The sequence below is a fragment of the Ornithorhynchus anatinus genome, chromosome 17, assembly GCF_004115215.2.
Source record: "Ornithorhynchus anatinus isolate Pmale09 chromosome 17, mOrnAna1.pri.v4, whole genome shotgun sequence".
Classification (NCBI taxonomy): domain Eukaryota; kingdom Metazoa; phylum Chordata; class Mammalia; order Monotremata; family Ornithorhynchidae; genus Ornithorhynchus; species Ornithorhynchus anatinus.
This window is the reverse complement of record NC_041744.1, coordinates 7,791,600-7,814,723: the sequence shown is the minus strand read 5'-3', so window position 1 is coordinate 7,814,723 and position 23,124 is coordinate 7,791,600. Positions and strand designations below refer to the sequence as shown.

Sequence of the window (23,124 nt, the reverse complement as noted above, 5' to 3'; positions counted from 1 at the left end):
GAGCTTCCCCTGCTTTCCCGTGGCTGCTTTCTGAGGCCTCGGCTTCTAAGACATAGACTTGGGAATAGGGAGATACCCAGCTGACGGGAAATTTCCCAGTCCATGGCGGGCTGCTCGACTCCCTCTGCTGACCCAGCCGGTGACGCGTTTGAGACAGAGGGGGCGTCCCCGATGGGACCGAGACCCTCGTGGGAATCCAGTCTTCCGCCTGCTGGTTTCGATAATGTCATGGGCCAATGGCTGCTGCTTAACTGACACTCCTGGCTTGTTTGGTTCCGCTCCACCATCTCCGTTTGTCCCCGTTACCGAAGGGCTGCAACTTTCTGGGGCTGCTTATTTGCTGGGCTCAGGTTGGATGGTGCCAGAGCCAGAGGAATCTGCCCTCCACTGCCCGGTAATGTGGCCCCAGTGAGGAGATCCAGGGGGACACCACCCACAGTCAGCTAGCCAGACTGAGGGAGTTCTGACTCCTGCGGTTGGGGATGCAGGAAAGCATGCTCGAGACCAAGCCCCCCGGGCAGGCCCACACCTCTCTCTTTCTCACAGGATGATAAAACAAGGCTCTGACCTTCCCCATTCTTTTGCCCCACTGCCAGACCCTCTCCTTCAAAGGGGCAGCTAGAAGGTGGGGTTTGTCATGAGGTACTTTGGGAACTGGTGGCACAGTTAATTAATAATAATTGTGATACATGTTAGGCGTATACTTGGTGTCAAATACTACACTGAGTGCTGGGGTAGATATAAGAGGAGAGAGAACAGGTATTCAGTTCCTTTTTTTACAGATGAGGAAACTGAGGCAAAGAGAAGGTAAGTAACTTGGCCAAGGTCCCATAGCAAAATAGAAGCAGCGCTGGGAGTAGAACCCAGGTTCTCTGACTCTTAGGTCTGAGTTCTTTCCACTAGGCCATGCTGCTTCTCCCACCCTGTTCTCGTCTGTCCCCAGAGCTCTAGAGCTGGAGGTGAGAGTGGAGGGGCTGGTGCCGGGGTGCGTCAATCTTCATTATATTTCAGCTCTCTTGCAACTCCGACTTTAGACCCCAACGCCTTTCTCTCAGCTGGACTCTATATAGAGTTCCATTGGATATAGGGAGAACTGTGACTTTTAGCCGAGTCCCTCGAGGCATCTGCATTTCCAGTATCTGGTCCTTACCGTAAGGCCCAAAGTTCTGTATCCTCAGTAGCTTAGCCTTAGTGGGCAGTTGGGCACTGTTCCCTGAGGTGGGGAGAAGAGTTGTGACAAAGAAAGTCCTAGCATTGCTCTTTCTGGGCCTTTGTGGGAGGCCAACCAGGATGGAGAGGAGGCCTGGGACTGGGAACCCCTGCCCTGTGTCAACAGCGCACTGACTGGGTTGAGGCAAGATGATTTGAGGAGCCACTTCCCTGAGGAGGGACTGAAGTGTATTCTCTGCCCTCTGTGCTACACTTGCATGGCGGAAATGACCGGGGACTCCTCACTGGGAATCGTAAGGTCTTAGATCCTCCTCCACATACAGGGATCACTCTTTGGTAGGCCCAGGATTTTCCTATCCAGACAGCCCAGCAGGGTAGGTAGGCTGGACCCACCTCAAAAAACCTAACCAGCAGATACATTTCAGGTTTTGGGGAAGCTGGGGAGCTAACTCAAGATGCCTTTGCTCCTCTGAGCCTTATTCTTCTACTCAACCTGGGCCAGTATTGGCCCACATGCCCAGGAACTGTGCCAGTCCTCCCGTGGGGTCTCCGAAACTGGCCATGGCCCAGGGGGGCCAGCGGGTCAGAGCATAAACCCCTGCTCTGATTGCTCTGACCTCCCGGCAGGACCAGGGTACCAGAGACTTCCCAAATGGCTGTGAATTCAAAGATCCCTTTCAGGGTGTGCAGTAAAGGGGGAGTGGAGGGGCATCCCTGGTTGCAGGATCTTTCAGAGCCCAGCAGCCAGCCCCATCCTCAGTTGTCACATAGGGGTTGAGGGAGGCTGCACAATAATAATAATGCTGATGTAAGCTCATTGTGGGCAGGGAACCTGTCTGCTGACTCTTTTGTATCATGCTCTCCCAAGCACTTAGTACAGTGCTCTGCAGTAAATACCATTGATTGATAATACCTTGGTTTTTGTAGAGCACTTTTATTTTTCCAACAGAGTTTCACACTAATTGTCTCACAACACTCCTTTGAAATAGGGAGAGGCAGATTTTATTATCACTGTTACATAGATGAGGAAACTGAGGCCCAGAGAGATCAGGTGGCTTGCCTGAGGACCGAGTGTACAGTTGGGACAAGACGCCAGCTCTTCCGACTCTCAGCCCTCTGTCCTTTCCCTCAGACCATGTATCCTCCATTCTCTTTGCTGTCACTCCCTCACTCATGGGGTTCAGCAAACCAGAGCTCCTTGCCACCCTCTCCCCGCCCTTTCCCTAACCCGGTCTTCACCTCTGAACCCTTGCCCCCAACCCCACCAGCATTCTGCCACTCTCCTTCGAACTCCTCTCCTCACACTCCCCTATTCTCCCCGCCCTTCTGCGAAGCAGAGACGGAAGGCCATGGTCAGAGCCAAGCAGGCTGAAAGCTGACGCTTCATAAACACTTCATCCTTCCCAGATCACTGCTCATCTGGACTTCCACCTTCCCTTGGATTCCTGGCTCCAGCATGGAGCTTCATTAGGCTTCGGGTCAGCTGTGCCTGCTTCCACCCCTTCCCCCAGGCAGGGAGAGGCCAGATCATTCTCCACTCACAGTGACCGTTCCCACTGCAGGCTGGGATCTGCGACCAGCTGGATCCAGGAACGGTGGGTCCAGCTGGGGCCTCTGTCACCCAGATTACTACCCAGAGCCGTCAATTCCTGTAGACTTTGTCCTTGTTTTGGTGCAGCTAATGTGCTCCCGTAGCGGGCAGTACAGTTTTATCTGCCTGGGAAGATGTTTTCCTTCAAAGACTGCAACGTGTGTCCTGGTTGCCCAGCAGGCGCTGTTTGTCCGGGGAGACGTTCCGCTGCCCCCGCATATCCTCAGAGCCGCGCTCTACCATGTGACGCAGAAGCTTGGCCTCCTTAGGACTGTTAAAGTGGGGACCCACCGGCAGCCTCTCGTCTTGCCGGTGGCTGTGGAGGACTGCTAGTCCTGTTTCTTCTTTTCTTTTTTCCATTCCATCACTCCTGCTTGACTTCAGTCTGCTGCTCCTGTGGAGTTTGGAGCAAAATCACCTCCACTGGTCTCCCGGAAAATACCCTCTCAGGACCAGGTGGAGGGTGGTTGGCCAGAGGGGAGGAGGGAAGCCCCCTGCCATCCAAGGCTGTTGGAGGAACCGAGGAGGATGAGTTGGAGGATTGATCACTTGAAAGAATAGTGAGCCAATTCTTGGCTTGAAGTGTATCTTCCTGGTCCATTTGGCTATGGTTCCAAGAGGCTTCTAGAGGGTATGTCTGCCTTTGGGCGCCTCATCTCTGTCTCTATTCAATGTGGCAAAAGGCCCAGGCTTCCTGCTGGTTCATCTTTTTAGCCCTCCCCAGGAGCATCGCTCATGGTCTGCCATGGGATTAGCTCAAGCCTTCTGAGGTCATTCAGGTGAGAGGTGAGTCTATCCTTGACCTGGATGGTGGAGCCCTATTTGCCGCTGATCATTTAGAAGGAGGGAGTCCACACATTGTTCCACCTGACCCTCTGGTAATATATCTCTAGTTCAGAGACCCAGTCCATTTCTTTCCCATATCAAAGATGTTAACTGATGAAACAACTATTTTTAGCAGACCTGTATTTTAAAGTAACACTCCAAGTGAAACAAAATGAAGCATCTTTCTGTGCCCTCAGCTGCTCACAGAGCGCCTGTGTGGCGATCTGATGACAGAATGAGGCTGAGCTTGAAAGCAGCCGACCCCACTAAACAGGCAGGAGTCCCGGCCCATGACCAGACAGGGGTCAGCTGAGGGGACCAAGGCACCCTCCAGTTTGAAGGATTGGAATTCTCTTGTGCAAGTTTTCCTTGGGAAGAACTCGCTCAGGCCCGATTTCTGGGGCAGGTGAACAGACTTGCCAAGCATGTCCAGTCTGTCCAGGGCAGAAAGCGTGTGTCAAGTTGTGGTCCCAGTGGATCAGAGGGGACAGAATTGTAAGTTTCTCCTGTTCCCGTGGTCAGATCCCACGTCTGGCTGGGCCTCTCACCTCAGGGGCCTGCCAGAGATCCTGAGGAAGGATGAAGGAACTCCCTGAGGTTTTCCAAAGGCACCGGTTGGCAGTTTGTCAACTCCCTGAGCTTAAACCTTTCGGGGAGTTTTTGTGTTTGTGTGAGGGTGTGCAAGGGAGCACTGGCTGCTTGCTAAAAGTTATCTTCTCTGTGTCCAGCGGCAAACCCAAGCTTAAATCTAATGGAGATATGGTCTCCCCTGGACTGGAAAGGGGAATAGGGAGGCTCCCCTCCACCTCCCAGCCCTGAAAGAGAAAGGAACTTGTAGGCTCTGGGAGTTCAGTGGGAAGTGCTGCAAACTGCACTCTTCTGAGGGATGCCAGCTAACCAGCTCCTTTTTCCGGGTGCGTCTTGAACTCAACGCGGGCAGTTCTCCACAGGACAGCAACAGACCTGTCTGGACCCGCACAGGTAGGGGTGGTTCAGGGGATGGGGAGGCCTGTTCTTGGAAGGGGCCGCCGCAGCTGCCCACAGCCCCCCGGGGGACTTACTGCCTTGAGGGAAAGCAGACACCCACCCTGCCGATGGATCAAGGTTGGACATCTGTGTGTGTGTGTATTTCTCCTCCTCTCTTCTTGAGAAGGCGTTGGGAAAGCTGTTGCTCTCTCTTCCTCCATGGGCTTCTCTCTTTCTCTCTCTCTCTCTCTCTCTCTCTCTCTCTCTCTCTCTCTCTCTCCCTCTCTCCCCCTCCCCTCTCTCCTCTTTCTCTCTTTCTCTGTCTCCCCATCCCTCTCCCATCTCTCTCCACGCTGGTTCCGGATGACTTCCACTCAAGCTGCTTTTCAGACAAGTGATCCGCGGGGACAGATGAAGAGTGGCGAGCAGACTCTGTACTTTCCCGGCATGCTTGGCTGTGGGGATCTCCAAGTTCCCAACAGCAAGGACTCTCCGCTCTGCTTTGCAGAAGAGGAAACTGAGACCCAGAGAGAAGAAGTATCCATCCTATTGAGTCCTGCCGTGAAATGGCAGAGCCCTGCATGAGGCCCAGGAGAGTTGACTTCCTGCCCCTCTATCTTAGCATCGGACCATCTGTGCCTCCCAAGAAAAGTCCCAGGGGCAAGAGCGTGGAGGCCACTTCCCTCCCAGTGTATTCCCGACCCTCCCTCAAATAGGAGTAGATCTTGCCGTGCCAAGGCTTGGCTTTTTCTCCCGGGGTCAAGGAATCCACCATCTCCATCTAAAGCCAGTCAGCTGCCCTAACGCTCCATAGGAACAACCGGGATTTGGACAAGTCCAGAGCTAAGCTAAGTGCCCCAGAAAGATCTGGGGCTGGGAAAGTGACCCAGCCAGCCAGGAGATCAAGTAGGGAAAGTCACAGCCCAGTTCTCTTTCTTTCTCTTTCCTCTTTCTCTTGTTTGTGTCGCTCTCTGAGTCCCAGCCAGATGCCCATCTTAAGCTGTGGGCCCTCCTTGGTGGTGTGAACGTGAGCCTTGGGATTTGACTCTGCTCCCAGGGGCTAAAGCATGTGACCAGTCAGACTGCTAGCTGAGGCTCCCCAAACCTCACTGCAGAAGCCACTGACATGTCTGAGAGGCCCCCTCCCCTCTATTCTCTCCTCACCCCAGCCAGGGAAGTGGTTAAGAGAAGGCTGCCGGGCACAGAGGCCCGGGCCGCTCACTGCCGCCGTGCCCGTGTCCCCAGAGACTGCCTGCAGCAGCCCGGGTTGGATCTTGGAGTGAGGGGGAGCCGGGGGCAGGAGCGGGCTTGAAAGCGGGCAGAGCCAGGAGCGATTGCTGCACACATGGTTCATCTTCACTTGTCAGCATTTACTTTCCAGTGGGCAGAGAATGTTCTAAACAAACATCCCAGGAGACGCAAGAGCCAGAGTCTCTGCCTGGATGCATCCGGCGGGAGCACCAAAACCCACCACCGGGTACACACGGGGCAGCAGTGGAAGAGGCACATGTCTCGGGCAGGGGAGGGATCAGATGCATCTGAGCCTAGGGTAGCCCGAGCATCCAGTCCTCCTGCCCCCTGCCCTCCCCGCCGCCACCTTCACCCCCGGCCCCCGTCGTGCTGGATCCGCTCTGGCAGTAAGAGGACTGACCTGGGGTGCTAGATCTATTGCATGGTGTCCTCCCCTGCAGTCTAGAGGCCTGAAAGCCCCAATGCAGGGGGAAGCATCCCTGCTGCCTCAGAGCCTGAAGCTTCCACTCAGGCTGGAATCTTTCCTCCCTGTTCTAACCAGTTCTACAGGAAAGGCCGAAGCATTCCCAGCAGGGTCATGGGTTTCTGGCAAAAGTCCGGGGGTTTGTTTCAGCAGTGTGGGAGTTAAATTATTGGACTGGAGGGAAGGAGCCTGGATCGTTGAACAGCCAGTCAAACTTCAGTGAGACGCAGTGTTGGGGAGGCATGGCGGGGTTTAAAGGGTTAAAGCCAGGAGGCTTGGGGTGGGGGGGCGCTGTGGTTGCACTGACTCTTTGAGTCACTTCCTTAGGGGAGGGGGGAAGGAGTGGGGTGGGAAGAGATATGCTCCCATTGCACCGCTTGCCAGCTCACTGCATGCACTGTGTATCCTGGAAGTCGAGGACGCGTCTGACACCCGGGGAGGGGAGAGGAGAGGAGGGAGGCAGCCCTGGCCGCCGCCGCCCCCTGCCCCCCGCTGGCCCCGTGGTCCCGCTCTCTCGCACCCGAACCTCTGGCTGCAGCTCTCGGGGAGGGAGCGAGGGAGGCGGAGAAGCCGCCAGCAGAGAGGAAGAAAAACAGCTCCGGCAGCATGGGGTTGGCTTCCCAAACTGAGTAGCGTTTTCCAGGACAGGCTCCCTGCTGGACGCACAAGAGAGAGAGCGGGCGATCTCCGAGCCGGACGGTGCCGCTTTGTTCTCCCTTCCGAAGAGGCAGGGGACAGAGGGATCCCTACTGAAGTTGGGGGTCTTCCCTTCCCGAACCCCGCTCCCTCTCCTCAATCCCCGCCACCAGCCGGGCCGGACGGAGGGTCCCGGCTTTTTCCCTTCGCTTCTGAGCCGGCCGGCCGGGGGTAGTCCCGGGACTGCAGGAATGACTGACGTCCTGGTTCAGCCGGACTGCAACTTGAGCTCCGCGTGTGAGCGCCTGGAACACTGCTGCCTGCAGGAGGTCGAGGAGCCGGGGAGCAAGCGACCCCCAAACACAGGAGCCCGGTTGTGGGGCCGTGTGCGCAGCAAGCTGCTACGCCAGAAGGTGCCGTGTCTGCTTGTCCGCAGGGGACAAGGGGGGTGGCGCACGAGGATAGGAAAAAAATGCGTGCGGGGCTGGGTGGGGGTGAGCTGCCACTGAGTGGGTCTCCCCAAAGTCCAGCCTTTCCGGTAGGTGCTGATCTCCCCCCTCCTATCCCCCAACCTGGACAGACCCCGGTTCCTGCAGCTCTCCTTAGCTTCTGCGTTGGCCTCCCGTTGGGTCCACGAAGCTTGGCTGAGGCTAGTGGGGGTCACCCCCAGGTAGTCTCATTTGGGTTTTGGGGGGACGGGGATAGGGCCATAGTGATGTGTGCTTTTAATTGTATTAATGTCATGCCTGACGGTTATCCGCGCTCCTTCCCTCCTCCCCCCCCCCCCCCCCCCCCCCGCCGGTGCTTTCTCTGCATCTGTCAGTGTCTCAGGGAAATGGGGACTTATCTTGTGTGGGAGAGGGCTCCTTCTGCTCCGCTCCTTTATCCATCTGGTGGATCGAGCGGCACGAGCCACCCAGTCATTGATGTAGCGTCGGTGGGGTGGACCTCTGGCCGGCTCCGGGCCGAGACGGGCGGCAGCAGCCCCCTGGTTCCGTCGGGCGGGAGGCAGCGGAGTCGGCCCATGGGGCATTTGGGGGGGTTCTCCCTTCCACCCCCAGGCGGCTCCAGCTGGATTGAACCCCAAGGGCAGTGCTTGTAGTTCCAGGCACGACTCTGGAAAATGGAATCTGCTCTCGGCTATAAGCTGAGGGTTGAAGAGGGCCAGGGAGGAACACTCCCCCGACCCTCCAATCTCTTCACTCTGCCACGCAGTGGGAGTTGGAAAGAGGGGATGGGGTGGGGGGTAAGGGGGACGCTGGCTGGCTGGCGATGTTGGCCAGAGGTGGTTCCAGAGGAGGGATAGCCCACTGTGAAATAGACTCAGAACTCGGAGCAGTTCGGCCCGGCTGTCGTTGCCACCCTCACTGGAGTATGTGGCTGATTGTGCCGTTAATCCCTGGGAAGGCCACCTCGGGGCTCGTGGTGCAGGTCGGCCAGGTAGAGCCCATTGGAGCCGCCCATGGGAGGGCCCGGCTGAGAGCTCTCTGGCTGCCGGCACCTGCTGGGAGGGCGGGGAGGCAATGGAAAGGAAGTGGGATGTTGTCTGCGTTAGTTGGCCTTGGGGGTCAGGGTTCTGGTCCTAAGGAAAGCAGCTGTTGGTGCCGGGACTCAGGATGGAGCCAACCTACAGCAAAAGCCACCCTGCCCTCTCCCAAGTCTGGCCGTCAGCCTCTGGGGAGAAGGGATCGGGCAGCGGAGGTGTGATCCTCCGGTTGTATTTGGAGGCCGTTACTGAGTCGAGCAGTCCCGAAGGGACCCCCGGGGGTCACCGCCGCTGACCGCCCTCCTTCCGGAATGCGGACACAGCAAGCTTACCACCCTGGTGGTCCACAGGCCGATTTGAAGTCGGCTGGCAGCAAACTCCTCCCTCCATCCAGTTTCTATATCCCACAGCCCAGCAGTGGCCAACCTTGTGGCCACCCAAACCAGGAGTGCTGCTGGTTTACCTGGGTGGAACCTCCCAGGGGAGTCAGAAAGGGCTTGAGTCCCTCTGGCTGTCTTCCTCTGGGCACTTTCACCGCCTTCCTCTTGTGGGGAGGCAGAATGAGGAGGTTACTCCAGGGTTCTCGTATCTTGTCCTCACCCCTGGGGTGAGGGGCTGCCTGCTTTTAAAAGAGCTGCTGTTCCACGGTGTCTGTGTGTGTGTGCGCGCACGCGTGCATACACATGCCGTCAGCTGGGAACAGCGCCACAGGCTGCCGTTCTGGGCAACTCCAATATAATCACAGGGTGGCTATACATTGCGGAGCCGATGTGACTCAGTCCCTGGGCATGAGCTGGGGCAAAGTGTGTCAGTATCACGGATGCAAATGTTTGCATGGAAACAGAGCGGGGCTCACCCCGTCAGCTCAGCTTCCTCCTCTCTCTGTTTACGAGCAGTCTTTCCATCCAGGCCCGCTGCCCACCTCCGCCTTCCCAGCCGCATTAACCTATTTTCCTTGCAGCAGCAGGGCTGAGTGGGCTGGCTCTGCCTGGGAGGAGAGAAGCAGCAGCTTTGTCTGGGATCCTCCCTCCCCGTCCCCTCCCCTCCTCTCCATTACCTCCCCAGGGGCTCCCAGGGCCAGCCTATCCTCAGGCTTGGAACCGGAAGGAGGAGGAGGAGGAGTGGGGAGTTGTTTACTGCATCATCTTTGCTGGGTTGGGGAGAGACTCCACAGCAGCTGTGACACCTGTGTCTCTCCTGCTTTTGTCTGAAGGCTGCTAAAGGGATAAATCAGCTTAGGATCCCAAGCTGGGGCTAGAAATCTCTATGCCCTCAGGAAAACAGAGCCAAGCTTTCCAAAAACCCCCTTATGTCACTTTATGATTCCCTTGAGACTCTCTCTGAGTTTCCCCTTCACTGGCTTGAAATCTGGGCAGCGTCCCCTTTGGTGTTTAGACTGATTACTTCTGTTTGTTGGGAGGTCCCCCCATCTTGGGGCTCAGGCCCCGTCAGGGTTCTGACAGCTTTTTCCCAAATTGTAACAGGGAACATAGGCCTGTCGTTCTAATCTGTGAATCTACCAGCTGGCTAAGAATTTAGAAGTGGAAGAAAAAAGAAGTCTGTTTCCTATTTGTTTTTGCCTTTGCCCTGGTCCCTGGCTTGCAGTGAGAGGAAGTTGAAGCACAGGGTCATGGCACCTCTGGCCCGGGGCCTCCGGCAGTGCCCTGAGTGAATGGCGACTCCACAGCGGTCCATGACTGGGGCCACCTCCAGCTTCACACTTCCATAGCTCCTTTCTGGCAGGGACCTGCAGAGGAATTCTAGCCCCAGCACCTTATCCTGGAGTCCCCCGAGGCCGCAAAGGGAGACAGACCCAGACTTCCGGGGGCTGCCAAGACTGAGTCAGAGGCTGCCCGGTGAGTTCATCTCCCCTCCAGTGTGGGGCTGAGAATTCCTGGTAGGCAGAGGGCTTATCCTGGTTGGAGTGATGTGGGGGGTGAAGGAAGGCAGGGAAGGAGGGAAGCAGGCAAGTGAGCAAGGATTCTTTAGGTGTAGGTTGAGTGTGAGTCAGGAGGTTGCAAGGTCGAGCTCAGGCGGGTCACTCCTGGAGTGGTCTCCTGGAGAGAATGCCCCTTCTCCGGCAGAGACAGATGCGAACGTACCATTTTCTCAGGACAGCTTTGCAGGCCTCCCCTTACATATATGTCTGGGACAGCTCGTGATAGATGAGGGGTATTGGTGTGTCGGTGATGATCTCCTTCTGTCTGCCTCCCTGACCACTGTCCACCTCCCCGCAAAATACCGGGGGTCTGGGGGAGGGGTGGCATCTTCCAAGGCTTTCCATAGACTGATCACTTCTAGATTAGTACGTTGCTCGGCACACAGTAAGTGCTCAATAAATACCACCGATTGATTGATACCTTGGTACCTGGTGTGGCGCCAAGCATCCTTTGGGTTCCCTAAACTGGCAGATGGACCCAGTGTGACCCCAGTTCCCTATTTATGGTGGTGGGGAGGGGCTGCCTGAAAGCAGGTCTGCATTATTAAGGACTACCACTTTTTTTTTCTGTGGGAGTGGTGGAGCCGGGGGGATTGGATTTGGGCTTTTTAGTGTGAAAGGTCTGCAGAGACCAGTGGCACCTTGACCTCGAACTAGAAGCTTCAGAGCCAGGGTGGGTCCATCTGACCCTTGTGCTTCTTTGCTCTTCCCAGAGCCTGGTGGGTCAGAGGGTTCGGGTCATGGCCCTGTGGGGCAGAGATGAAAGATATCTGTTCCTGTTTTTGGTTGTTTTTTTCATTTGATGGTATTTAAGCACTATGTGCCAGGCACTGTACTAAGCGCTGGGGTAGATACAAGGTAATCAGGTTGGATACAGTCCTTGGGGTTCTCGGTCTTAATCCCCATTTGACCGTTGAGATAACAGAGGCCCAGGGAAGTTATGTGACTTGCCCAAGGTTACAGGGCAGACGTGTCAGAGTCCGGAAGAGAATCTGGGCTCTGACTCTCAGGCCTGGGCTCTATCCACAAGGCCACGCTGCTTCTCCGTCAGGCTTTGCAGCATGAGAGAAGGGCAGGCCCGGGCAGGTCCTGGGTCCCCACAGAGGGTCCACTGCAGTGGTCCGGCTGAACTCCTCATCCTGCAGAAAGGCCTGGTGAAGACAGGGCCGGGTTCGCTTCCGCTTAACCCCAGGGGAAGGGCAAGGAGCAAGAGCACGGACAGCTTGGAAGGCAAGACCTTTATTGGAAAAAGACAGAGAGAGGCAGCACAGAGAGAAAGAGGTTGGCCCAGGGCAGCAGCTCCCCAAGGAAAGTTGCTGTAACCTGAACCCGACACTGGTGGGAGGGACACAAGAAGGCAGAGGTCATTCCCCGGGAAAGACGCGACCTCCACTGTCCCAACTGTGGCCTGAAAGCGGGGTGGGTGGAAGGAGATGAGAGCGGGGAAGGTGAGGAAGGTCTGCAGTGTTGTGGAAGTGTCGCTGGGAGGATTTCAGGCAGAGAGTGGGAAGGCTGAATGCTACTCTCTGGCACTTCTGCAAAAAGAGTTCAGGCTTATGCAAGGAGTACAGTCCCCAGGGTTTTGGGGAGAGCCGGGGAGAGCCAGGCCTCGTATGAGTTCTGGCTCAACTCATGCTTTTGCTCTTCTATATTTTACCGGCCATCAGCATTTCCTTATGAAGAAGCAGCTTGGCCCAGTGGAAAAAGCCCAGGCCGACTTGGGTTTTAAACCCGGCTCTGCCAATTGCCTGCTGTGTGACCTTGGGTAAATCACACCACTTTTCTGGTCCTCGGTTTCCTCATCGGGAAAGTGGGAATACAGTACCTCTCCTCCCTCCCCTGTAGACTGTGAGCCCTTTGAGGGACAGTACTGTGTCTGACCTGATTACAATGAATCTACCCCAATATTTAATACTGTGCTTGGCATGCAGTAAGTAAGCCCTTTTCTGCACACAGTAAGCACTCAATAAATACGGTTGAATGAATGCTTAAATACCACATTTATTATTAATTATTTGATGAGTATTCAGTTGTTTAGCGCACCTCTCCGTGTATCCTCTTTTTTCCTCCTCCTGCTCCCACTATTCCTGAATAATTTGTCGGCCTGCCCCCCCCGTTAGACTGCATGACTCTAAAGGGCAGTGTTTCTGGTTTACCCTCCCAAGGGCTTAGTGCAACACTCTGCATACACTATGCCCACAATCAGTAACATTGAGGAGGATGAAGATGGTTATGCTGAGAGGCCCCGAAGAGGTCCATCAGTGCGACCACAGTGGAGCTTCTGGGACTGTCCTGTCCGTGAGTTGGTGTGCATTTCGTGGCTCAGTGGAAAGAGCATGGGCTTTGGAGTCAGGGCTCATGAGTTCGAATCCCAGCTCTGCCACTTGTCGGCTGTGTGACTGTGGGCAAGTCACTTAACTTCTCTGTGCCTCAGTTCCCTCATCTGTAAAATGGGGATTAAGACTGTGAGCCCCACGTGGGACAACCTGATTCCCCTATGTCTACCCCAGCGCTTAGAACAGTGCTCGGCACATAGTAAGCGCTTAACAAATACCAACATTATTATTATTATTATTATTATTATTATTATTCCAGCCAGGGGCCCAACGACTCTGACATGCAAATGCACCTCTCCTCGTCCTTCCAGCACTTCTCCCCAAAGCTGGATATGTTCAGGTCCTCCTCAGGCCCTGGTGAGTGTTGGGACCAGGCCTGGGACTCATCCGAGGAGGGCCCAGCCCTCGATTGTTGGCCTCATCATCCTCCCCTCACTCAGGGCATCTCCCGTCCTCTCTGTGTACACTTCCTGTGGTGGGGACCTGACTTGAAGATAGTGGCTGGCTTGTGAGGAAATGAGAAGAAAAGCAATCATTAGCAAGCCAGGGGAAAGGGCAAGATTAACCTTCATCTTAGAGAAGCAGCTTGGCCTAGTGGACAGAGCACAGGCCTGGGAGTCAGAAGGAACTGGGTTCTAATCACGGCCCCATCTCTCGTCTGCTGTTTGACTTTGGGCAAATCCCTTCACTTCTCTGGGCCTCAGTTACCTCATCTGTAAAGTGGGGATTAAGACTGCAAAGCCCCATGTGGGGCAGGTACTGAGTCCGTACTGATTTGCTTGTATCCACCCCAGTGCTTAGTGCCAGGCACTGCACTTAACAAATACCACAATTATTATTTTTATTATTATCTCAAAAATGTCGTGAAAAGCGGTTGGAGACTGTAGTCACTTACAGTCACTAGACTAATCTTGTTGTGGGCAGTGAACGTATCTACCAAGTGTGTTGTACTCTTCTCCCCAAGTGCTTAGTACAGTGGTCTGCACACAGTAAGTGCTCTATTATACCACTGATTGATTGATGGATTGATCGATTGTAGCCCATGAAGTTCTGGGTGAGAGGTTATCTGCACCACACATACCAATGAACATTTGGCCCTTGCGTTTTTCACTTTCTGGGAGGCAGCCCCCGGAGCTCCAGCACCATCTTGTCTGCAGAGCAGGATCTGCCAAGCCTGGCTGGTTGCTGCGGGGAAGACAGGGTGGCCAGCGGGACGAAGGTTGTGACACAGCCCCCTCTCCACACCATTCCAGGAAGGCAGGAGGAGTTTAATGGGACCCCGTCTGCTGGGCTTAGTACAGTGAATGGCAGATAGTAAGTAACCACTGTGATAACAGGAGGAGCAGCGGTCAGTGCCTTTCTTTGTGGGACGACTTTTGGCATGGAGCAGGCGCTGCCTCATCCCAGAGTATTGGGGATGGATGCTCCTGCTGCGGTCTGTTGGGTGGGGGCTTTCCCTGGCTGAGACCCGGAGACGGAGGCCCCTCTTAAAAACAACACAACAGCTGACTGGACTGCAAGTTGTCCACAGACCAGGTGCTGTTTATCTTCCTCCCTGTTCCCCTTGCAGAGCTGGGGGCTGTGTTGCAGGGTAGGGCAGGAAGGGTGGGGCTTTCCAGGTCCCCATGTCCTGTCCCGGGCCCTGCCCCTCCCCAGGGAGGCGAGAAGTGACAGGACCTCGACCAGAAAGCCCAGTCACAGCCGTAAGTCCCCCGGTTAGTCTTGTCAGGTCAAGCGAGAGCTCTGTCCTCTTTAGGCTAGGAGGCCTCCTCATCCGCTTGCCCTGCGGAGGGGCTGGGAAGTGAGTTTCTGGGGTGAAGGAGCAAGCCCTGCCTCGCCTCCAGCTGGGAGGGAGAGAGAGCACTTTCCCCACGGGGCCGGAAGCTGGAACTGCCCCCTCCCTGGGGAGAGTTGCCCTTGTAGGCCTGTGTTGTGGCCTTTACCCTCTCTTCCAGAGTTCCACCCTTCCAAGAAGAGCCATATAGAGCTTGTAGCCCACGCAAGTCTTCCCTGGGCCATCTCCTCCCTCTTCAGAGACGCCTCCCAAGCAACCCCAGGAAAGAAACTGGGGAGAGCTGAGCCTGGAAGTGGCAGGGATAGGCTGGGACTGGAATCATTGCCCCCCATTGGCTTTCCACTCCTTTCTCCGTCTTGGAAAGGAATCGAGGGAGCCCACATATGGAGCCAACAGATCCCCTTAGGCTTCGCTGCCGATGGGGTTTGTTCTGGCCCAGTCTGGTGTGCAGAGTTGCTGTGACACAGCTCCCACCACTGGAGACCAAAAAGGGCCCATCCCTGAGCAGATTTTAAAGGAACTAGACTTGTGGAATTTTATGAATGTGAGTGGCTTTCCCTGTGAGGATTCCCAGACAGCCCCTTCCCTGGTGTCTGACCTCTGGGGACTTTCCCCATCCTAATCTAGATAGAGAGACTGGGCAGGGAGAGGTCAGATGGAGGCAGGTTTCAAGAGGTGGGGACCTAAGGGAAAGAGTACGATCCTGGGAGTCAGAGGAACTGCACTCTAATCCTAGCCTCACCACTTGCTTGCTCTGGGTCCTTGGGCAAGTCATATCACTTCTCAGTGCCTCACTTTCCTCATCTATACAATGGGGATTCACTCCCTTAGACTGCACACTCGATGTGGGACAGGAACTGCATCCAGCCTGATTATCTTGGCTCTACCCCATTGTTTAGTACAGTGCTTGGTATATAGTTAAGAGCTTAAGAAACAGCACAGTTGTTATTATTGGGCACCTGTGGATGAGTGTTGTGGTTAGCATTACTGAACTCCTTTGATGGCCTGTCACTGGGGCCAGGGGAAGGTTGGGGGGGAGAGGGAGAGGGCATTTTGCCCATCGCTCTTCCCTTTTACCCTCCCAGAGAAGCCTCCTTCTCCTGAGGCCCTTAAGGCACTTCATGGTCAGTCTCACTCTTGGGTTGTCAACACGGAGCCCTGCAGCAGGAGATTTGGGGAGGGAGGGGGCTGTCATGGGGAAGCTGGAGCGGGAGAGACTCTCTGGGAGAGGGGCCTTGTAACCTGAGCTTTTCCCTCTTCCTCTTTTCCTTATGGGGCCAGGGAAAAAAATTGAGAAGTGGTGGGCTGCCAGGGGCTAAGCTCAGAAGCAAAGGTGTTGGGGGGCTGGGGCAGGGGTGTGTGTGAGTCAAACAGAGAAAGAGAGTGAGGGGCAAATGCTGCATAGGCATGCCAGGGCAGGTTGGGGGCAGATACAAGCTAACCTGGCTTTAATAAAAGCTTCATTCAGAGCCTCGCCAAACCCCTTCCATATGTGGACCTTGAGGAACTTCAAAAGTTTTTAGGAAGTGGGGAAGGGATGGGGCCAGGGCCTGTGGTTGCTTTGAATTGCTGTTCTAGGCCATCCTAAGGGTGTTATAGGTCCTGGGGGTGTGTAGAGGGAGTTGGGGGCGGCAGGGGAGAAGGATCACAGGATACCTAGGTAGTCCCCTCTGGCTGGAAAAAAGGGGTTTAAACCAACAGCAGCCTCCTTCTGCTGCTTCCAGCCTGGCCCAGAGCTGACTTTAGTGACCAAGGGAGCTGAGCTAGGATGGGGGATTTTTCAGAACATTACTGGCAATCCAAGCTTCCCCTCACTTGGTGGCCCTCCTCCCTGCCCTGGGCAGGAAGCCAGGATTCCAGGGCCCAACTCCTGGCCTCCCCAGTCTCCTCCAAGGAGCCACGTGTCTGGAGTCCTCCGGTCCCACGGCCCATCAGAGTGAGATCCCGACGTATTGATTTGTAGCTCTTCAATCCGGCTGCGTTTCTCCCATCTGTGGTTTCTCCAAATGATAGACTGGTGTGGCTGGCTGCAGCTGCAATAAGCCTAGTTGGGTATGTGCGTATGGGGCAGTCTGGGAAGCAGAGGGGAGGGCAGCAGGCGGCGGCGGGACTGTCATTTGGTCTAGGCCCACCTCCGCTGCTACTTGAGGGTCTCTGGCGTAACTGGGCTTTGCCGGTCAGCCTCACCCTGGGCCTCCTGAAACAGCCCCCTCCCCAAGCACTGGAGTTTTCCCCTCTGTCCCCTGAGAAAAACCAACCAAGCTGCTCACCTGCTAGCAATTAATCAATAGTGTTTAATGAGCTCAAACTTTACATAGAGCCCTGCCCTAAGGGTACAACAGAATTAGCAGATGTGATTCCCCTGATCTCAAGGAACTTACAATCTGGTGAGGAGGACTGTGGCCTAATGGAAAGATCATGGGCCTGGGAGTCACGGAACTTGGATCCAAATCCCGCTCCCACCACTTGCCTGCTCTATGACCTTAGGCAAGTCACTTCTCTGGGCCTCAGTTTTCTCACCTGGAGAATGGAGATTCATTTCCTGGTGCCCCTCTTTCTTAGACTGTGAACACTTTATGGGACAGGGACGGTGTCTGGCTTGATCTTGTACCTACTACAGAGCCTGGCATATAGTAAGTGCTTAAATATTATTATTATTACTATTATTATTATTATTAGTGGAGGCGGGAGGGGAGGCACTAAAGTAATTTGCAGGTAGGAGGAAAATAAGAGTGTGAAGATGTTCATATAAATGCTTGTAGGGGTTCATTGGGAGTGTTCAGGTGTTGTGGAAGTGCTGCGATGTCACTGGGGGATAGAGGAGAGATGAAAAATTAATCAGGGAAGGCCGCCTGGAGGAGATATAATTTCAGAAAGGTCTTGGAGATGGGGAAAGAGTGGTCTGCCAGATATGAACAGGAGGGAGTTCCAGGCAGGAGGGAGTATGTGAGCAAGAGGTCTGTAGCAAGAGAGATGAGAATGAGGTGCAGTTAGGAGGTTGGCTTGAGGGGAATGAGGTGTGTGAGCTGGAGTATAGTGGGAGAAGAGAGTGGATAAGTAGGAAGGAGAGAATTGATTGAGTAGTTTAGAGCTAATGATTAGGAGTTTCTGCCAGATGCAGAGGAGAATGGATAACCCTTGGGGTTTTTTGAGGCTTGAAGGGAACTATGTAGAATGTTTTAGGAAGGTTAAATGAGTGAAATGTGGCCCAGGGAGGAGTGGAGGCAGGGAGACCAACTGATGGAGGCTGTTGCAGGAGTCCAGCTGTTAGAGCACAAGGGTTTGGACCAGCATTCAGCCAAGTGGTTAATCTAGTGGGGCGGGTAGGAGGTGGGCAGTGGCAATCAGTCGCTCGTATTGATGACTTCCTGTGTGCAGTGCACTGTATTAATTGCTTGGGGGAGTATAATATAACAATAGAGTTGGTAAACACGTTTCCTGCCCACAACAAGCTTACAGTCTACAGAAGCAGCGATTTTCTTTCAGGGAGAGGAGATGGGGAGGAGGCCGTGGGCCAACGCTTCCTTGTGAAGGAAGGGGTGGCAGTGGCCTGGGGAGAGCAGTTGGGATCGTGGATCTCAAGCATGAGGAGGCCGGAGTTGGCGGCCGAGTGGAGTGACTTTCATTCAATAGTATTTATTTATTCAATAGTATTTATTGAGCGCTTACTATGTGCAGAGCACTGTACTAAGCGCTTGGAATGAACAAGTCGGCAACAGATAGAGACAGTCCCTGCTGTTTGACGGGCTTACAGTCTAATTACAAGCCTCAGTATGGGAAGACTTGAGAAAGCAGGGTTTTTTCCTGAGTCACCCACCAAGTAGTCAGGTTGAGTGAGCCGCCCTGGGTCCGGCTCACAGCTGTTTGACGTTTGAGGAGATGGACAGAAAGTGCAAGGCCGAGAGGGTCAGCCTGTTCCCTGGAATCCCTCCCCCCTCCTGCCCAGCCTCAAATAGCTGGGGATTCTGCTTCCTGGACCTGCAGAATGCTCCCCCCGGCTCCTGCCTGAATGCCGCAGAGAGTCTTGGTTTCCTCCCCCATGGCTCACCAGCTGGTGGCTAATTAGATCCTTCCTCCCCTGACTGCTGCCCCAGCAGCTCCAGGGGAATCCCTTGGGCAGGCGCTGGAGCGTCCGAGGGGGGAGGCCGTGGGCGGAACTGGGCGGCGGAGCTACTGAAAGCCTGGGGCCGTGGGGCCACAGGCAGCTGGGTGTCTGCCCCGGGGCTGCGATAGAGATAACACTGTGGTGGGTGGGATTGGAGTCTGGGCAGGGCAGGGGTTTTCTCAGGTTCTGGGAAATCGGGACACTGACCGCCCCAGGGGCCTCTTGATCGAAGCCTTTCCCCCTGGGCTTAGCCATCTTCCTAGAGGCTGAGCCAAAAGGCAGGTCTTCAGGGCTTCAGCACTGGCAGAGGAGGAACTCCTGTGTAGGGTGGGGTGCTGTGCCAGGGCAGAGTTTAGCTGGGAAACTGGAAGAGGGACTCTCCTCGGCGCCTGCCTGAAGGGTAGGCTGAGACTTGCTCCCGGATGGGCTGCTCTCTCCCTTCTTTGGGGGTCCTGGGGAGGGGGCTTAGTTGAACTTCTCTCACAAGGGAGCACTTGTCTCCAGAATGGCACCCGGGCATTGTGGACGTGAGCTGAGTACTGAGTGCACTAGAAGCTGAAGAGGCCAGTGTGCTTCTGTCTGGGAAATGCTGAAGAAGCCTCTCATGCCAGCCCCAAGCCTGGCTGTTGATCCCGGCGTGACTGTGTGTAGCTTACAGAGCTGAGTCAGAGGTCCTGAGTTGCAGGTGGCCCAAGAGCTGTCCTTCCTGCTCGGCCCGAGGTCTGGCCTGCACCGCTCCCCTGTCCCCAAGGCCGCGGTCAAGAGGTATGCCCTGGGCAGGTCCTCTGGTATGTGTCCAGTTGAAGTTGGCAAGAGGCATCCGGTCTCCCCGTTCCAAAGAGGACCCATTCCTGGGCTCCTGGCGTCCATCCGAGTGGACTCCCCAACTCAGGGGCAGAAAGGGAGCAGGGTCAGCTGTGGGGGGACTGTCCGTGGAGCTGATTCCTGGGCTCTGATATCTGTCTGAGCTCTGCCCGGAGAGAGGTTTTGGTGGGTGCCCACTGGACTCTCTGAAAATGATTGCGGGGAGAGATGGAGAATCTGGGGCAGCTGTTCCCTAAGCAGGTTACAGAGAACTGCTGCTTTGACAAAAGGCAAACTTAGTGACTGTAAGAGAGGGAGCCCAGTGACCTAGGGGTAACCTCTGAGCTGGCCTCTCTGGGCCCCAAGCTACCACCAGGCCACGGACTGGATCCCATGATGCCTCCGGCAGATGAATTTAGGATGATTCCTCTCTCTCCATTCCCATTCCAGAGTTTTCCCTTCTTCCTCTGCTATAGATTTTCCACCCAGACTTATAATCTGGCCCTCTGGCCTTACTGGCCCTGGTCCATCTCAGCCTGGACTAAGTGATTGAACAGATGACATAGACCCAGACCCCCTCAGGGGCTAGGTGAGAAAGCAGGATTCTTCCAAGGTTCCTCATTGTTTTCCCCGCCACAGGCGGAAGACTGGTGAGTCAGTCCTTTCTCCAGCCCAGCTGGGATGCCATCCCTATTTCCATCCCTCGCACCACCTCTCTTTCCAAGATCATCCTACAGCCCCCTGTTTTTACACCCCTGGCACTCTTCCAAGATGCCATGTATTTCTTAAGCCCTCTGGGAATGGAGACCCACACCCATTTCCCTCCCGCTTCGGGCCTCTTGGTGCCAGAGACACCATTTACCTACGGTCAGTGGGAGGAGAAGAAGCCCGAGGTATTAGTGGACCTGGATCCTCTGGTACTTCCCTTCTGGGTCTGGAGCTCCTGCCAGCGCCCCAATGTGCCCAGGCTTCTAGTAGGATCCCTGCACCACTGGCACAGAACTTGCAATTCTGTGCCCTCAGCTTGTCTGGCCTCGGGGGCAGGGCTGCCAATGGCCAGTAAATTCACCCGGCTGTGCCCGCATCCTCAGCTGAAGCAGTAGCGTTGCCCACGGTCCACAGATTTATAGAGTGTTTAAACATGAGCTAAAATTGGCCATGTCCATAAAGCCCATAAAAGCGTTTCAATATAGGCAAATTCTGTCAGTCCAAGGGAAATCCCTGGGTGAAATTAGAGGGGTGGCAGTTGCTCTGTGGCTGTCTCCTCCACTATCTCCTCCCTCCTGCCAGATCAACGACTGGAACCCACAGTCCTTTTCCTTCATCTTGGAGAGGGAGAGGGCCGAGCAATAAAGTGGTAGGTTTGGATTTGGGCCACAATGGAGAGGAGGGGCTGCCCTCAAGGGAAGGAGTCAGGCTGGCCCTTGCCAGTCCCGGCTGGGCCCGAGAAGGAAGGGGATCACGGGGGCCTCTGGCTTCTGTCCTGTTCAGGCTGCTCGGGCCCCTGCCCCTGGGCAACTGAACTACTGCTACCGCTGCCCCACCCCAGGGAGTGGGTTCTGCTCTGCTCCTCTCACCAGCCCAGCCCCCTCTCCCCGGCCTCCCCAGGGCCTCCCAAGAAGCCGAGCAAGAGCCCCCTCCCCTGGAATCTGCCACGGTCAAAGCAGGGCACACAAGGGGGGGTCCCCCACCCACATCGGAGTGGCCGCCTCCCCCCCACCCCCCCCAGTCACCACCACTGGAAAGCTCATCTAATCAGGAAATAGCAGAGTCCACATTTCCCAGGGGCTATAAATAGCCAGAGCCATCCAGGAGACCTTATTTCTGTGGAAAATGTGCCCTATCTTCCTCTCTCCTCCCTCCTCTCTGAAAATGACATCCCAAAATAGCCCGGCCTACGGAGACCTCTGTGCTCCCAGGAGACAGTGCTGTCTCTGAAATACAGCCGCAGGGGCCGCCCCTGCCCCTCGGGGAGGTTCGGGGTGGGGTTAGGTGGGACGATATTGGCTCTGGGCTCTGGTTTCTCCGCCTCAGACCCTCCGGGAGGCCCTCTTGCATTAGGTAGATTCAGGCCCCAAACTGCAACTTCTCTCCTGCTATCGTTGCTGCTCCGCCCAGGGTGGGCCAGGGAAGATGAAGGGAAACAAGGGGTGTGTGTCCCTAGCTAGTAGTCACTCAACAAGAGCATCGGGTGGGATGATGGGTGAGATTTGCCGTCCCAGCCTCTTTCCCCACAGGGCCAGAACCCTGGGCCAGGAATGCAGTGTGGTTTCAGTGGGCTCTGGAGAAAGGTGGTCTCATCTCTTCCCCCACTTGTAGCTCCCAGGGAAGGACCCTGAGTACCCATCTGTGAAGTCCCTATGGGTTGATGCGGGGCAGTGAGCATGCAGGGTAAAAGATGTCTGCGGTGGCACTGCAGGGAGCAGGTCACTGGGAGTCTCGGCTCCAGGGGCCTGCCCCCACTGGCCTGGGCTTTGGTGGGTAAAGCCTGAAACTCCAGCTCCCTTCGCTGGGCATGGGACAGTGGAAGGGTGTGTGGGGCTCTGATCTGCGTGGGGGAGGTGTCAGGGACAGAGGCGGGTATAGTGGGGCTCTGCTTGCGGGGAAGTAGTGGAGACTGAGGAGTGGATTCTGGATCTCTGCTTGGGGGGAGGTAGTGAGGGTTGAGGAGGGTACTGGGGACTCTGAGGGGAGGTCAGAGAGCGGTTGAGCTGAGGTGTGCCACGTATGGCCAGCCTAGAGCTGAGGGTGTTTCTACAGAAACGCAGTGTTCTTGGGTGGAGTTTTTCATCCCTCTACTCCTTATTTTGAAGCAACTTTCCTGCACTTATTTGCCCAACCACTTCCTCCCCTCTTTTAAATTTCCACCGAAGTTTTTTCCGATTAGCCCTTCCCATTCTCCTACCAGCCAACCTAGCAGAGCTCACGACCGCCTCCAGCTCCTCAAAGCACTCATTTAAGTTGTATTTGGCAAGGGGCGTAGTTATGTAAGTCGACCTGTCTCTCCCATCAGACTGCAAAATCTCAGTACAGGAAACCAGGTTTGGTTTCTAAACATGTTTCTCAGCTGTCTAGTACAGCGCCTAACCTCCCTGCAGGCACAGTTAACATTTGTTGATGAAGGTGATGATGAAGAAGAAAGCTGGACACCGATCTTACCCCTCCCCCGGCTCTCCCATCCTGAGCCTGCCAGGGAGAAGTCCGTCGGTGGTTGGAGAGGTGGCTGGGGGCAATCCCAGGGCTGACATTCGCCCTCCCATCTCTCAGTCCTACCCTGCAAACCCAATTTCAGAGACAGAGGGTGTGTTGCATATGAAAAACCCACAGGACAGAACGTTGCCTCCACTCTGCCAAGCCTGAAACAAATGGGCCCGCAGACTCTGAATTCCGTAGCGAATTGGAGAAGAAATTTTCATGCGGTGTCAGTCCTCCTGGCAGTTAAATTCCTGACAGCACTAGGTGGCGAGAGGGCAGAGGGGAGTGTCTCCATGAACTATTTGAAGTCCCAAAGGCTGCCTCTCCCCCAGCTCCTGCCCTGCCTTGCCTGTGGCAGCCACTGTTTGTTTCTTCACTGGAGGCTTCTGGGCCCTTAGCATCTCGTTTCTGGGCTGCAGAGGAGTGAGTGTGTTGGAGAATCCTCCCCTTATGCGGGAGGCCTGGGAAGGGACATGGAATCAATGCCACCCTCACACTCCCTGTGGTTGGGACCAGGTCTTGACCTGGCCCTATTTGTTGGGATGGCACCGGGGCTGGAGAG

The 23,124-nt window shown here is 55.4% G+C and overlaps 1 protein-coding gene across 8 annotated transcripts in view; it reads left to right on the top strand.

Moving 5' to 3' along the window:
* Positions 1 to 23,124, top strand: part of ABR (ABR activator of RhoGEF and GTPase) — a 162,805-nt gene that overhangs the window by 129,299 nt on the left and 10,382 nt on the right. Inside the window, exon 1 of one of the 8 annotated variants that reach the window (XM_007672554.4) lies at positions 6,651 to 7,315. The exons of the other annotated variants lie outside the window; for them this stretch is intronic. Within the exon in view, the coding sequence (XP_007670744.1) occupies positions 7,154 to 7,315 (162 nt within the window). The 5' untranslated portion in view covers positions 6,651 to 7,153. Of the gene's footprint in view, positions 1 to 6,650; positions 7,316 to 23,124 lie in introns of those variants that run through there. 8 annotated transcript variants of the gene reach the window in all.